This window comes from Taudactylus pleione, unplaced genomic scaffold (assembly GCF_031769625.1).
Source record: "Taudactylus pleione unplaced genomic scaffold, aTauple2 ptg001362l, whole genome shotgun sequence".
Classification (NCBI taxonomy): domain Eukaryota; kingdom Metazoa; phylum Chordata; class Amphibia; order Anura; family Myobatrachidae; genus Taudactylus; species Taudactylus pleione.
The window spans coordinates 391,764-404,900 of NW_028285762.1; the positions used below are offsets into that span (position 1 = coordinate 391,764).

General features: G+C 46.9%; 1 protein-coding gene across 5 annotated transcripts in view; it reads left to right on the forward strand.

Annotated features, from left to right (window-relative positions):
• The window catches only part of NFIX (nuclear factor I X), a 172,707-nt gene that overhangs the window by 103,983 nt on the left and 55,587 nt on the right, over window positions 1-13,137 (forward strand). For all 5 annotated transcript variants that reach the window (XM_088463418.1, XM_088463417.1, XM_088463420.1 and 2 more), the window contains one exon: window positions 12,442-12,504. In XM_088463418.1, the coding sequence (XP_088319544.1) occupies window positions 12,442-12,504 (63 nt within the window). The remainder of the gene's footprint in view (window positions 1-12,441; window positions 12,505-13,137) is intronic.

Sequence of the window (13,137 nt, forward strand, 5' to 3'; positions counted from 1 at the left end):
CCAGATCAAATGACGCCACAGGCTTTATACGGCCCCCCGGGCCTGAGGTTCCCCGTCCCTGGTTTATAGGGTGATGTCTGAAGGAAGCATTTGCTGTCATTGTTACTACCTGTAGGCATCCGCATACTGTTTGCGACAGCAGCAGTAAACTGATGAAGACCCTCCAACAAGATCCTTTCAAATAATAACAAAGAGGATCTGTCTTTTTCTATTACAGTAACCTGGGCTGAATTCATTATTTCACTAGATGGGGCATTTGTAAGCAACAGTTGGCTTATTCAGTGAGAGGGTGCTGGAGCCCGAGAGCAGATGATTTTATACTGGGGGGAGAGGGATCATTTGGGAGGGCTGGCTACTTCCAGCAAAGTGGCCATGTTTAGCAGCAGAGGAAACGCAGGCTGCCAGATGTAGCTATCGGAGCAGCTATTAGATGTATTGACCTTTTCTAGCATTCTCTGGCTTCATCTGGCTTCTGGAGGGTAAGAGGGCACAGTAATAGCTCAGATGGGACAGGGACCACATTGCTCTCCAATAGAAAGGATATCCTAACCTCACGATGGGCCCAGTGCTCACAACTACTCACCTGTAGCTCTGCTGCTCATGTGCTTCTACAGTATCTCTAGCTTTCCCCGTGGCTATATATGCCCTTAACATGGGACCTCTCCCTCACTATCAAAACATTCAAACTATGAGCTGCAAAGTTTATTGCACTAGGGTTAAAATAAAATATTTGGTTAAATAAGTTTTAAAATTCCTTACATCCTCAAATATTCTCCTTGTCTTTGTGTGCAAATAAATCACAACTAGCTGTGGAAGTTAGGGCTGTTATTTATGGATGGCTCTACAAACTGTAGGATTCCAGCGTACTTTATTGTAATTCTGGGTTTGCTGTACTCTGCCGCCCTCTGCTGTCAGTAAGCAGAAATGCATGCTGCAGGGTTATAGTCCCAACCACTGTTCCCATAGATTTGAATTAATTTCCATATGGATACATTTCAGAAACTACTACATACATCTGTGAATGGTATAACATTTCTCTATATCTATCTGAGTGTATAGGGCAAGTTTAGTCTACTAGGTTGGAACTGGGTACTACTACAATGGTGGACATAGATATACCTAAGCCAGGGGTGGGGAGCGAACAAGAGAAGGACACACTCAGTGACTGAGTCTCTGTCTTCTTGTGTCCTGGGGTCCAAAATCATAGACTGTAAGCTCTGGGCAGCACTGCATGTCATTGTAAGTAATGCACAAATGTCAGGCTGATGAGGAAACAGAAGCTGTGATAGACAGAGCAGTAGCTAAGCTATAGTAACACAGTCAGAAAGGGATGAGGCAGAGAGGGTATAGACAGTGAGAAGAGTAAGGCATAGACAGAGATGAGAGACAGTGAGAAGAGTGAGGCAGAGACAGGGAGGATAGAGACAGTAAGACGAGTAAGGCAGAGAGGAGAGACAGAAGAGTATGGCAGAAACATAGAGGAGAGACAGAAGAGTATGGCAGATACAGAGAGGAGAGACAGAAGAGTATGGCAGATACAGAGAGGAGAGACAGAAGAGTATGGCAGATACAGAAAGGAGAGACAGAAGAGTATGGCAGATACAGAAAGGAGAGACAGAAGAGTATGGCAGATACAGAGAGGAGAGACAGAAGAGTATGGTAGACACAGAGAGAAGAGACAGAAGAATATGGCAGAAACAGAGAGTAGAGACAATAGTAAGGCAGAGTCAGAGAGGAGAGACAGAAGAGTATGGCAGACACAGAGAGGTGAGGCAGAAGAGTGGCAGATACAGAGAGGAGAGACAGAAGAGTATGGCAGAAACAGAGAGGAGAGACAATAGTAAGGCAGAGTCAGAGAGGAGAGACAGAAGAGTATGGTAGACACAGAGAGAAGAGACAGAAGAGTATGGCAGACACAGGGAGGAGAGACAGAAGATTATGGCAGAAACAGAGAGGAGAGACAGAAGAGTATGGCAGATACAGAGATGAGAGACAGAAGAGTATGGCAGATACATAGAGGAGAGACAGAAGAGTATGGCAGACACAGAGAGGTGAGGCAGAAGAGTATGGCAGATACATAGAGGAGAGACAGAAGATTATGGCAGAAACAGAGAGGAGAGACAGAAGAGTATGGCAGATACAGAGAGGAGAGACAGAAGAGTATGGCAGACACAGAGAGTAGAGACAGAAGAGTATGGCAGATACATCGAGGAGAGACAGAAGAGTATGGCAGACACAGAGAGGTGAGGCAGAAGAGTATGGCAGACACAGAGAGTAGAGACAGAAGAGTATGGCAGATACAGAGAGGAGAGACAGAAGTGAATGGCTAATACTGTACAGATACGAGAGGTAATGAGGAAAAGACAGTGAGAAGAGTTAAAGCAGAGACAGAAATAAATGAGAGGGATTCTTCGGAGAGTGTGAAGACAATGAGGATAATGAAGCAGAGATAGACAGAGAGGAGAGAGGTGGTGAGAAGAGTAAGACTGAGATGAGAGGCGGTGGAGAGAGTGTTTCAGAGACAGGCAGGAGAGGTAATGAGACGAGAAAGACAGAGAGTAGACAGTGAGATGAGTAAGACAGAGAAGGTAGAGACAATAAAGAGAGTGAAGCAGAGAGAGCCAGAGAGGCGATAGTGAGATGAGTAAGACGGAGACAAGGAGGAAAGCATAGGTGCATATTCATTAAACACATTTTGTGGGAAATCCCCTGAAAGGACACCCGCAAACTTTAAAGCATCCCCTGGATGTATGAAAGGGATTCCCCCCGTTCTGATTGCATAGGTTTCTATGGGGGCTGCTACAGTCTAATGTGAAATTCCCCAAACTCCAGAATGGAAAGCATTCCGGAGCTTGGCCCGGCTAGCAAACACCATCTTTAGATATAGGCTGCTGATTGCACGTTCGACTGGTAGAGAGACCTGTATGATCCCTCCCCGGTAATGGCTGCTCACACATGCGCAGTAGCGCGCGGGGGCTCCTGCAGAAAGGGATGAAAAATGTCATGCTGGCCATACACTAGTGCGATTGATCAGATGTGCAGCCCATATTATCTATCGTAATCATATGCAGATCGTGCCGCGTATTTGTGCATGCGATGAATCGTGCGTCCGACCAGCGTCATTTCAGTGACATTTTGGAGAAGTGTGTGTTCTTTCAATGACCTTCCCTCCTAAACTGCAGATCTATCGTATCGTGAGACCGTATGTACATCGAGTGTCAATCGTGCGACCGGGACTACCAGGGAGCTGCCGGAGAGTTCAAGGGAAATCGTAAGATGAATCTCATCTTATGCTGGTCATACTAGTGTGTGGCCAGCATTAGATTTAAGGGGCTTATCCATTAGCAGACTTTCTGCACGATGCTACCAAAACCATGCGCGTGCATGCTGGGTCCTTGCCGACTCCGACTATCTATCCAACATGCCGGCCAACCTGACGACAGTCGTCAGGTTCGGCATGTTAGGAGATAGGAAGCCGGACGTGCAGCAGCGGCAGCACTGAAAGACGTTCAGTCAACGTCTTTCAGTGGCGCTCAGCACCCGGCGACTTGAAGGTCTGAACGCTAGTCGTTCAGACTTTCAAGTCTATAAATGGATAGGCCCCTTTAGAGACGTATAGTGAGGAGAGGCAGAGAAGGACATGCCATTTAAGAGGCAGCATAAGTTGGGTACACACTGCGACGACACGATATGTCGTGTGATCCCGCTGATTGGAGCGACATATCAGGTACATCGTCTAGTGTGTACCCATGATATGCACGCTCCCGCGGGTCGTTAACAACATCGCTTGTTGGCTCTAATACAGGGCCGACGGGGGTTGTCGCTATCGATGCAATGACACCCGTAAGACCTGGCATCGGCAAGTGTGTATGCTGGGTCTCGTCGATGTTGTGCTCTCCTCTCTGACATCCCAGCGCTCTCCTCTCTAACATCCCAGCGCTCTCCTCTCTGACATCCCAGCGCTCTCCTCTCTGACATTTCAGCACTGTCCTCTCTGACATCCCAGCGCTGTCCTCTCTGACATCCCAGCGCTCTCCTCTCTGACATCCCAGCACTCTCCTCTCTGACATCCCAGCGCTATCCTCTCTGACATCTCAGCACTCTCCTCTCTGACATCCCAGCACTCTCCTCTCTGACATCCAGCGCTATCCTCTCTGACATCCCAGCGCTCTCCTCTCTGACATCCCAGCACTCTCCTCTCTGACATCCCAGCACTCTCCTCTCTGACATCCCAGTGCTCTCCTCTCTGACATCACAGCACTCTCCTCTCTGACATCCCAGCGCTCTCCTCTCTGACATCTCGGCGCTCTCCTCTCTGACATCCCAGCGCTCTCCTCTCTGATATCCCAGCCCTCTCTCTCTGACATCCCAGCGCTCTCCTCTCTGACATCTCAGCACTCTCCTGCCTGACATCTCAGCGCTCTCCTCCCTCACTTTGCCATAGTCACACAGGGTTAAAGTAAATGAATGTTGGCGATTTGCCAAACAGATGCAGAACTGGATGTAGCCCAACACTTGACATTCACTGCATTTTATTTATACCCGTCACCGCGTCACCACTAGGGAATACTCAGTATCACAATTCAATACATCAACTGTCACTCAGCTGCAAGGATCAGGCCTTGTTGGTCTGTGGAGCTTACACTCTAGTGTCCATAGGACATATGTAGTTACAATAACAACAATTCGAAGATAAAAACAAAAAAAGTCCTGCACTGCTGAGCTCACACTCTAACTGGGAAAACCTTTCTTTAGCTGGGAAGATCTGGCACACAGAGCTAGCACTCTAGGATAAAGGAAAACCCATATACAACACAGAGAGAAGAGATAATTCATCTGTTCTCTTCATTCTCTCAATTCATTTACCAGATACGGGGCCACAGGCCAGGGATGGGGATAGTGTTGGGCAGGGGGCACAGCTGCAGCCCAGATTTCCTCGGTGAAAGGAGCATCAGGTGCAGAATTTACCTCCCCTTCCACCAAGCCTTGCCAACATGGCCATCTGTGGGCAGCTTATGATCCCGATGCCTTCTGATCTGCATTTGCAATGCATCCTGGGCCCTGTAGTCTCGATCATTGTGATCCTATTATTTGATGTGTTGCTTAATTTGATTTTCCCTTTTTTTTTTTTTTTACCTGCCCTCTTTATTAGCAACATACAGCTACATGTCTATTATGAATGTGAAATATTTGCTTTACTGTACATGAAATGGTCCCATATTACTCTAGTCCCCCTCTAGCCCTTGTGCTAACATGGACCCTGTTGCTTGCACTAGTGGAGACAGTCATTATCTGTTTGTAGCGCAGCTGTACTGCCATGCTGTCGACTGAGCCATTGTTCACAATAAGGCAGGCGATATATTCAGTAGCATGCAGTAACCTCACGGAGGTATGAGGCACCACAGTCGTTTTGTGAGCTAACCAATGTTTATGTACTCAAGGCAATGTGTTTCCTGGGATCCAGTGGCCTCAATGAGGGATGAGGCACTTTCTCTCATTCTCTGGGTCTGCGGCTTACACTTAGATGTTGAATAATATAGTAATTCCGGCGGTCACTCGATGTCTACCCGCGGTAATTAACGTCATTCTGACTTACATCGTTGATTACCGTTGCCTTTCTGCTAGACTGCATTTAGGTTAGAGACAGCGGCAAATCACAGGAAGATAAGGAGACAGATACAGGACGTGTCAGGAATTAAGGACTTCCTTTATGAAAAGGGAAACTACACATTCTTTCCTGATCTTTTGTAAATGTACATTTAGTGTGTTCATTGCAGTTCTCCCATTAAAATCCACATTCGCCTTCATACAACAGAAAATCCTATTGAAAGCCCAGGCCGCAACCGTTCACTCAGCTGTTGTGCAACTACAAGGGCCAGCATGCCCTTACAGAGAACTCTGAACCTCATTCAGAGTCGGTCGAAGCGGCCGCAGGGTCTTACGCCACCGATGTTCGCTATACTGCGCATGCGTAAAGTTCGCAATGCGCGTGCGCAAACTAGCCGCTACGATCAGAAATTTCTCTCTCCTTGAACACAGCCAGGTCGGTAGTTTGAGTGACAGAATGAGGCGTTTGTGGGTGGTAACAAGGGAAGGTGCTTGAAAACGGGGGAGTGGAGATCCGAACACAGGCGTGCCTAATTATGCGAACGGCGTTTTATGGGAGTGCATACGGATTATGGGAGTGCATAATTAACAAAGTAGCGTCATGGCACATGTGACATGGGAGGTTTTTACACTGACATGATCGTAGAGCTTAAGAGAGGGTATGGTCAACCTCAAGCTCTATGACCAGTTCCGATGGTTCCCGATGGTCTCGATTAATCCTTATAAGGCCGGAGATGACGTGCAATGCGTACGAGAAGGGGGCGTATTTTTGGGAATTCCGGCCGCTTCCTCCCCTTGGTCGGCCAGCTACCGATCCGAATTTAGGGACGCAACTTGCGAGGAAATCATTAGAATATCTGGCCCCTTTTCCTGTACGACCGTGCGGCCGCTTCGACCGACTCTGAATGAGGTCCTCTGACCTTTAGAGTAACCTACTTTGGTAAAGGCCATCATATATAGTTTATTACTTCAGATATATTGTAAATAGGTGCGTCACAACTTAACAATTCAGTTGCACTGATTTTAGGGTTTCATCAGAGACTCACCTTGATGCCATAGGGTTTCAAACCAGTACTCTGCCCATCAAATCAAATGGGTTATAACCACAACATTATCTAGGACAGGACACTGCCATCTCTTCCAAGCATTAGAATTTATGCATAGCATTTTACCAATTAGGTTCCATTCACTTAATTTAAATATGCAAATTATGATTTAGATTCGGCAGAAGCTTTTGTTTTGCAGGATTCGGTGGAATCCTCTAATCTATGTTTATGGTGAATCCATCATATATGCCAACATTCCAAATTTATAGGGCTAAGTGTATTTGTTGCTATATACAATGGTGGCATCTCTGTCCTCTTGTCTTCTGTTACCATTTGCTGTGTGTGTGTGTGTGTGTGTATGTGCCAGCTCAGGGGGGGTTTAGTATATCGGTGGGGGGCTTAGATAATCCGCAGTGTGTGTGAGGGGCGGCCCCCGGCTGTGATTTATCAGCTGGAGCCACTGATAAGATGATGGAGGAGACCTAGAGGCTTGTCAGCCCTTGGGGGCTTCGGGGGAGGGAGGTAGTGCGGGATGAGGCTGGCACGGGGACAGGGCGTGAGGGAGACGGGAATAATGGACCCATGGCTGCCAGCAATTTCCCAATGTGACATGCACTTATAAAGCGACACTGATGAGATGGATATATAAGCTGGAGCAGGATCACAATAAGTTACAGAAGGCAAGGCTGTGCGTGTTCATTTTATTGCAGGACTTATTGCGTTCCTCATCCACATCCTATATCACAAAATATAAACAATATGGGAGCATCAATTCTTTATGGACGAAGACACAGCAAAAAATAAAAAATACCCTGTCAAAACTTGTATATAGTTACCATCCCATAGCCACTATCCCCATACACTAGTATCACAGATATCTCCTACTTACCTTCCTCTGGCAGAATGGCCTGCTGTCCCCATACACTAGTATCACAGATATCTCCTACTTACCTTCCTCTGGCGGAATGGCCCGCTGTCCCCATACACTAGTATCACAGATATCTCCTGCTTACCTTCCTCTGGCGCAATGACCCGCTGTCCCCTTACAATAGTATCACAGATATCACCTACTTACCTTCCTCTGGCGGAATGACCCGCTGTCCCCATACACTAGTATCACAGATATCTCCTACTTACCTTCCTCTGGCGGAATTGCCCGCTGTCCTTATACACTAGTATCACAGATATCTCCTGCTTACCTTCCTCTGGCGGAATGGCCCGCTGTCCCCATACACTAGTATCACAGATATCTCCTACTTACCTTCCTCTGGCGGAATAGCCCGCTGTCCTTATATACTAGTATCACAGATATCTCCTGCTTACCTTCCTCTGGCGGAATGGCCCGCTGTCCCCATACACTAGTATCACAGATATCTCCTACTTACCTTCCTCTGGCGGAATGGCCCGCTGTCCCCATACACTAGTATCACAGATATCTCCTACTTACCTTCCTTTGGCGGAATGACCCGCTGTCTCCATACACTAGTATCACAGATATCTCCTGCTTACCTTCCTCTGGCGGAAGGGCCCGCTATCCCCATACACTAGTATCACAGATATCTCCTGCTAACCTTCCTCTGGCGGAGTGGCCCGCTGTCCCCATACACTAGTATCACAGATATCTCCTACTTACCTTCGTCTGGCGGAATGGCCTGCTGTCCCCATACACTAGTATCACAGATATCTCCTACTTACCTTCCTCTTGCGGAATGGCCCGCTGTCCCCATACACTAGTATCACAGATATCTCCTACTTACCTTCCTCTTGCGGAATGGCCCGCTGTCCTCATACACTAGTATCACAGATATCACCTACATACCTTCCTCTGACGGAATGGCCGCTGTCCCCATACACTAGTATCACAGATATCTCCTACTTACCTTCCTCTGGCGGAATGGCCCGCTGTCCCCATACACTAGTGTCACAGATATCTCCTACTTACCTTCCTCTGGCAGAATGACCCGCTGTCCCCATACACTAGTATCACAGATATCTCCTGCTCAACTTCCTCTGGCGGAATGGCCCGCTGTCCCCATACACTAGTATCACAGATATCTCCTACTTACCTTCCTCTGGCGGAATTGCCCGCTGTCCCCATACACTAGTATCACAGATATCACCTACTTACCTTCCTCTGGCGGAATGGCCCGCTGTCCCCTTACACTAGTATCACAGATATCACCTACTTACCTTCCTCTGGCGGAATGGCCCGCTGTCCCCATACACTAGTATCACAGATATCTCCTACTTACCTTCCTCTTGCGGAATGGCCCGCTGTCCTCATACACTAGTATCACAGATATCTCCTACTTACCTTCCTCTTGCGGAATGGCCCGCTGTCCCCATACACTAGTATCACAGATAGCTCCTACTTACCTTCCTCTTTCGTAATGGTCCGCTGTCCCCATACACTAGTATCACAGATATCTCCTACTTACCTTCCTCTTGCGGACTGGCCCGCTATCCCCATACATTAGTATCACAGATATCTCCTACTTACCTTCCTCTTGCGGAATGGCCCGCTGTCTTCATACACTAGTATCACAGATATCACCTACATACCTTCCTCTGACGGAATGGCCCGCTGTCCCCATACACTAGTATCACAGATATCTCCTGCTTACCTTCCTTTTGCGGAATGGCCCACTGTCCCCATACACTAGCATCACAGATATCTCCTACTTACCTTCCTCTGGCGGAATGGCCCGCTGTCCCCATACACTAGTATCACAGATATCTTCTACTTACCTTCCTCTGGCGGAATGGCCCGCTATCCCCATACACTAGTATCACAGATATCTCCTACTTACCTTCCTTTTGTGGAATGACCCGCTGTCCCTATACACTAGTATCACAGATATCTCCTACTTACCTTCCTCCGGCGGAATGGCCCGCTATCCCCATACACTAGTATCACAGATATCTCCTACTTACCTTCCTTTTGTGGAATGGCCTGCTGTCCCCATACACTAGTATCACAGATATCTCCTACTTACCTTCCTCTGGCGGAAGGGCCCGCTATCCCCATACACTAGTATCACAGATATCTCCTACTTACCTTCCTCTGGCGGAATGGCCCGCTGTCCCCATACACTAGTATCACAGATATCTCCTACTTACCTTCCTCTGGCGGAATCGCCCGCAGTCCCCATACACTAGTATTACAGATATCTCCTACTTACCTTCCTTTTGCGGAATGGCCCGCTTTCCCCATACACTAGTATCACAGATATCTCCTACTTACCTTCCTCTGGCGGAATGACCCGCTGTCCCCATACACTAGTATCACAGATATCTCCTGCTCAACTTCCTCTTGCGGAATGGCCCGCTGTCCCCATACACTAGTATCACAGATATCTCCTACTTACCTTCCTCTGGCGGAATTGCCCGCTGTCCTTATACACTAGTATCACAGATATCTCCTGCTTACCTTCCTCTGGCGGAATGGCCCGCTGTCCCCATACACTAGTATCACAGATATCTCCTACTTACCTTCCTCTGGCGGAATGGCCCGCTGTCCTTATATACTAGTATCACAGATATCTCCTGCTTACCTTCCTCTGGCGGAATGGCCCGCTGTCCCCATACACTAGTATCACAGATATCTCCTACTTACCTTCCTCTGGCGGAATGGCCCGCTGTCCCCATACACTAGTATCACAGATATCTCCTACTTACCTTCCTCTGGCGGAATCGCCCGCTGTCCCCATACACTAGTATTACAGATATATCCTACTTACCTTCCTTTTGCGGAATGACCCGCTTTCCCCATACACTAGTATCACAGATATCTCCTACTTACCTTCCTCTGGCGGAATGACCCGCTGTCCCCATACACTAGTATCACAGATATCTCCTGCTCAACTTCCTCTGGCGGAATGGCCCGCTGTCCCCATACACTAGTATCACAGATATCTCCTACTTACCTTCCTCTGGCGGAATGGCCCGCTGTCCCTATACACTAGTATGGGGACAGAATTCATCAAGCTCCGAAAATATAATATTTTCGGAGTTTGACTGCTCCGGGCTCACAACCCCGGGTTGCAAAGAGGGATCCTTTCAGATCCCTCAGTCCCTGTCCAGCTCCTTCCGCCGGACGTCGGGGCTCTTGTGCGCATGCGTGACCTCTCTGAAAATGAGCAGTGAAGCCGCTCACGGGGACAGTTGAATTCGCATCAGTTGTCACCGCGCCAGAGCAATGATGAATTGCCCCGGCAGCCACGGCGAGTTAGAATGTTAATTATCGGACCCCGATAATTAACATCATTAATAGGCCCCTGAGTGAGATAAAGGAAGTAAATTAAGCAAACAGCCCGATAGCTACACACAACATAGACAGCCATCTTGCAGCCCACAAGATGGCCTCCTCCGCTGAAAGTATAAGACGGTGTGCTGGTTTTATTCATGTGACTCCTGACAGCCCAGTAAATCAGAAAATATGCCCGGAGTCCGGGTGATAACTAATCCCGGACATCAAGTGCTCGGGAATGGGCAGTGCCATCTTTAACCCATAATGCACAATAAAATTTCCTTTGTACACACTGCCTACACCATGACATCACTGTAGAGAATGTGGCCACGACCCCTTAGCCATGTCCCCTGTCCAGAAATCTGGAAATAAAATGAGGTAACCCTAGACTCCATCTTATCCTTGGCTCCCAGTGACGTGACAGGCTACAGTCTCATTTCTATCTCAATTATGTCAATACTTTATATTGAGAGGCTGGTCCTGGGTTCTCCGGTGCCCTCATACTCTGGGTTGGGGCATGCGCAATGAAGAGGCGTTATCCAAATATCCTTGCACTTGCTGGTAAGCTCCAGTCACAAAAAAAACATTAGCGTGGCGCTATCTGGCTGCGCGTAGTGTCGCTGCCCCTGTGTTGAATGTTAAAGCTATATATTTTGCTCCATTGTGTGTAATCAACAAGTACACTTTAAATAAACAATTAGAAAGAGATGGTGTTTCTCTCGGTACGGTCCCTAGAAATGAACAGCACACTATACACTTATCAGTGGCTTTCAGTGAATGAGCGTACTTGAACTTCGTCTATAAATGTGTTTATCAGTGAGAAAAGACACCAGTTCAATTATACATTTATAATAATGTCGCTGTTCTAATTGTCCACCTGGTTTTATGTAGATATGCTTGATTTCTTTTTAACTGTATATCCCTAATCTCGCCTCTCCTTGTTTTTTTTGTTTTTTTTTCTTGTCCTGGGGACCGGCAGCCAGCTCTAAAATGGCTGCCAAGTTTTAAAATGGCTGCCAGCAATTCACAACAGTTCTGTGATATTTTCAGCTGTATTCCGTCCCCTCTCTGATGAACAAGTAAATAATAAATTTAGCGTGTTACCGACAGTTGAAAGTACCCTTAAGTGAGCAGAAAAAGAAATAATATAAACAAATGAGTGCAAAAAAAATGAGAATGCAGGGAGGGCGGACAAAAAACAAAAATTATTTTTCCTAGTAAGTATGCTGGCGTAATAGTTGGCTTTCAGAGCCATATGGGGAATTTTGGCCTTTGTACCAAAGAAAATATTGGAAAAAAAAATAAAAAAAATTGATAGGCGGCTGAAGTTTTTGCATATATATAAATATATATACAGTATACATCAATACATATTTATACAGTATACATAAATACATATTTATAGTATACATAGATATATATATTATATATATATATATATATCTTGTTTTTTATGGAACATAGCACTCCATGTCATATACTTCATAGTAATTTATGTTACTGAATAAAGATTCATTTATGCTACTCCTATTTCCACAGATTCCGGACAGTCCGATAATGCAAACCAGCAGACAGAGGTGGACATAAAGCCACCGCCAAATGGTAAGTGTTACTATACCGTACAATTTACAACACTTGGACTCACTATCACATGGGTGCCCACTGTTCCATTTTAAGGTGCTAGAAACAATGGGGTCTATTTACTAAGCCTTGGAGAGAGATACAGTGAACGGAGATAACGTCCCAGCCAATCAGCTCCTAACTGTCATTTTTCAAAACAGTCTGTAACATGACAGTTAGGAGCTGATTGGCTGGGACGTTATCTCCGTTCACTTTATCTCTCTCCAAGGCTTAGTGAATAGACCCCAATATGTCTTTCCATAAAAGTCTGCGTTCTAGGATCAGACACCAGGAATAATATTCTGGGCCGGATTCAAAGATGGAGGCTAATGCGATCGCAGCTGTGACTGCGTATGGAACACAGCAGTGAAAATATGCTAATGGTCCCGAAGATCACCCGAGCATAGGGACGCCCGCTGCTGCCTTCTCATCTGCGTACAACGTCGCTTACCTGCGTAAATATTAGTAACATCGACGCACATCGAGCAGCCATCTTGCCTTTGCGGCAGGTCTGACCAGCCGCAGACCCGGCAGCTTCTCCTGACAGGCAGAGGGCTCTCATGCTGCGTAGGCACTTGCAGTGGCTAATTTATGCACGCCCATGAAACGGCGTAC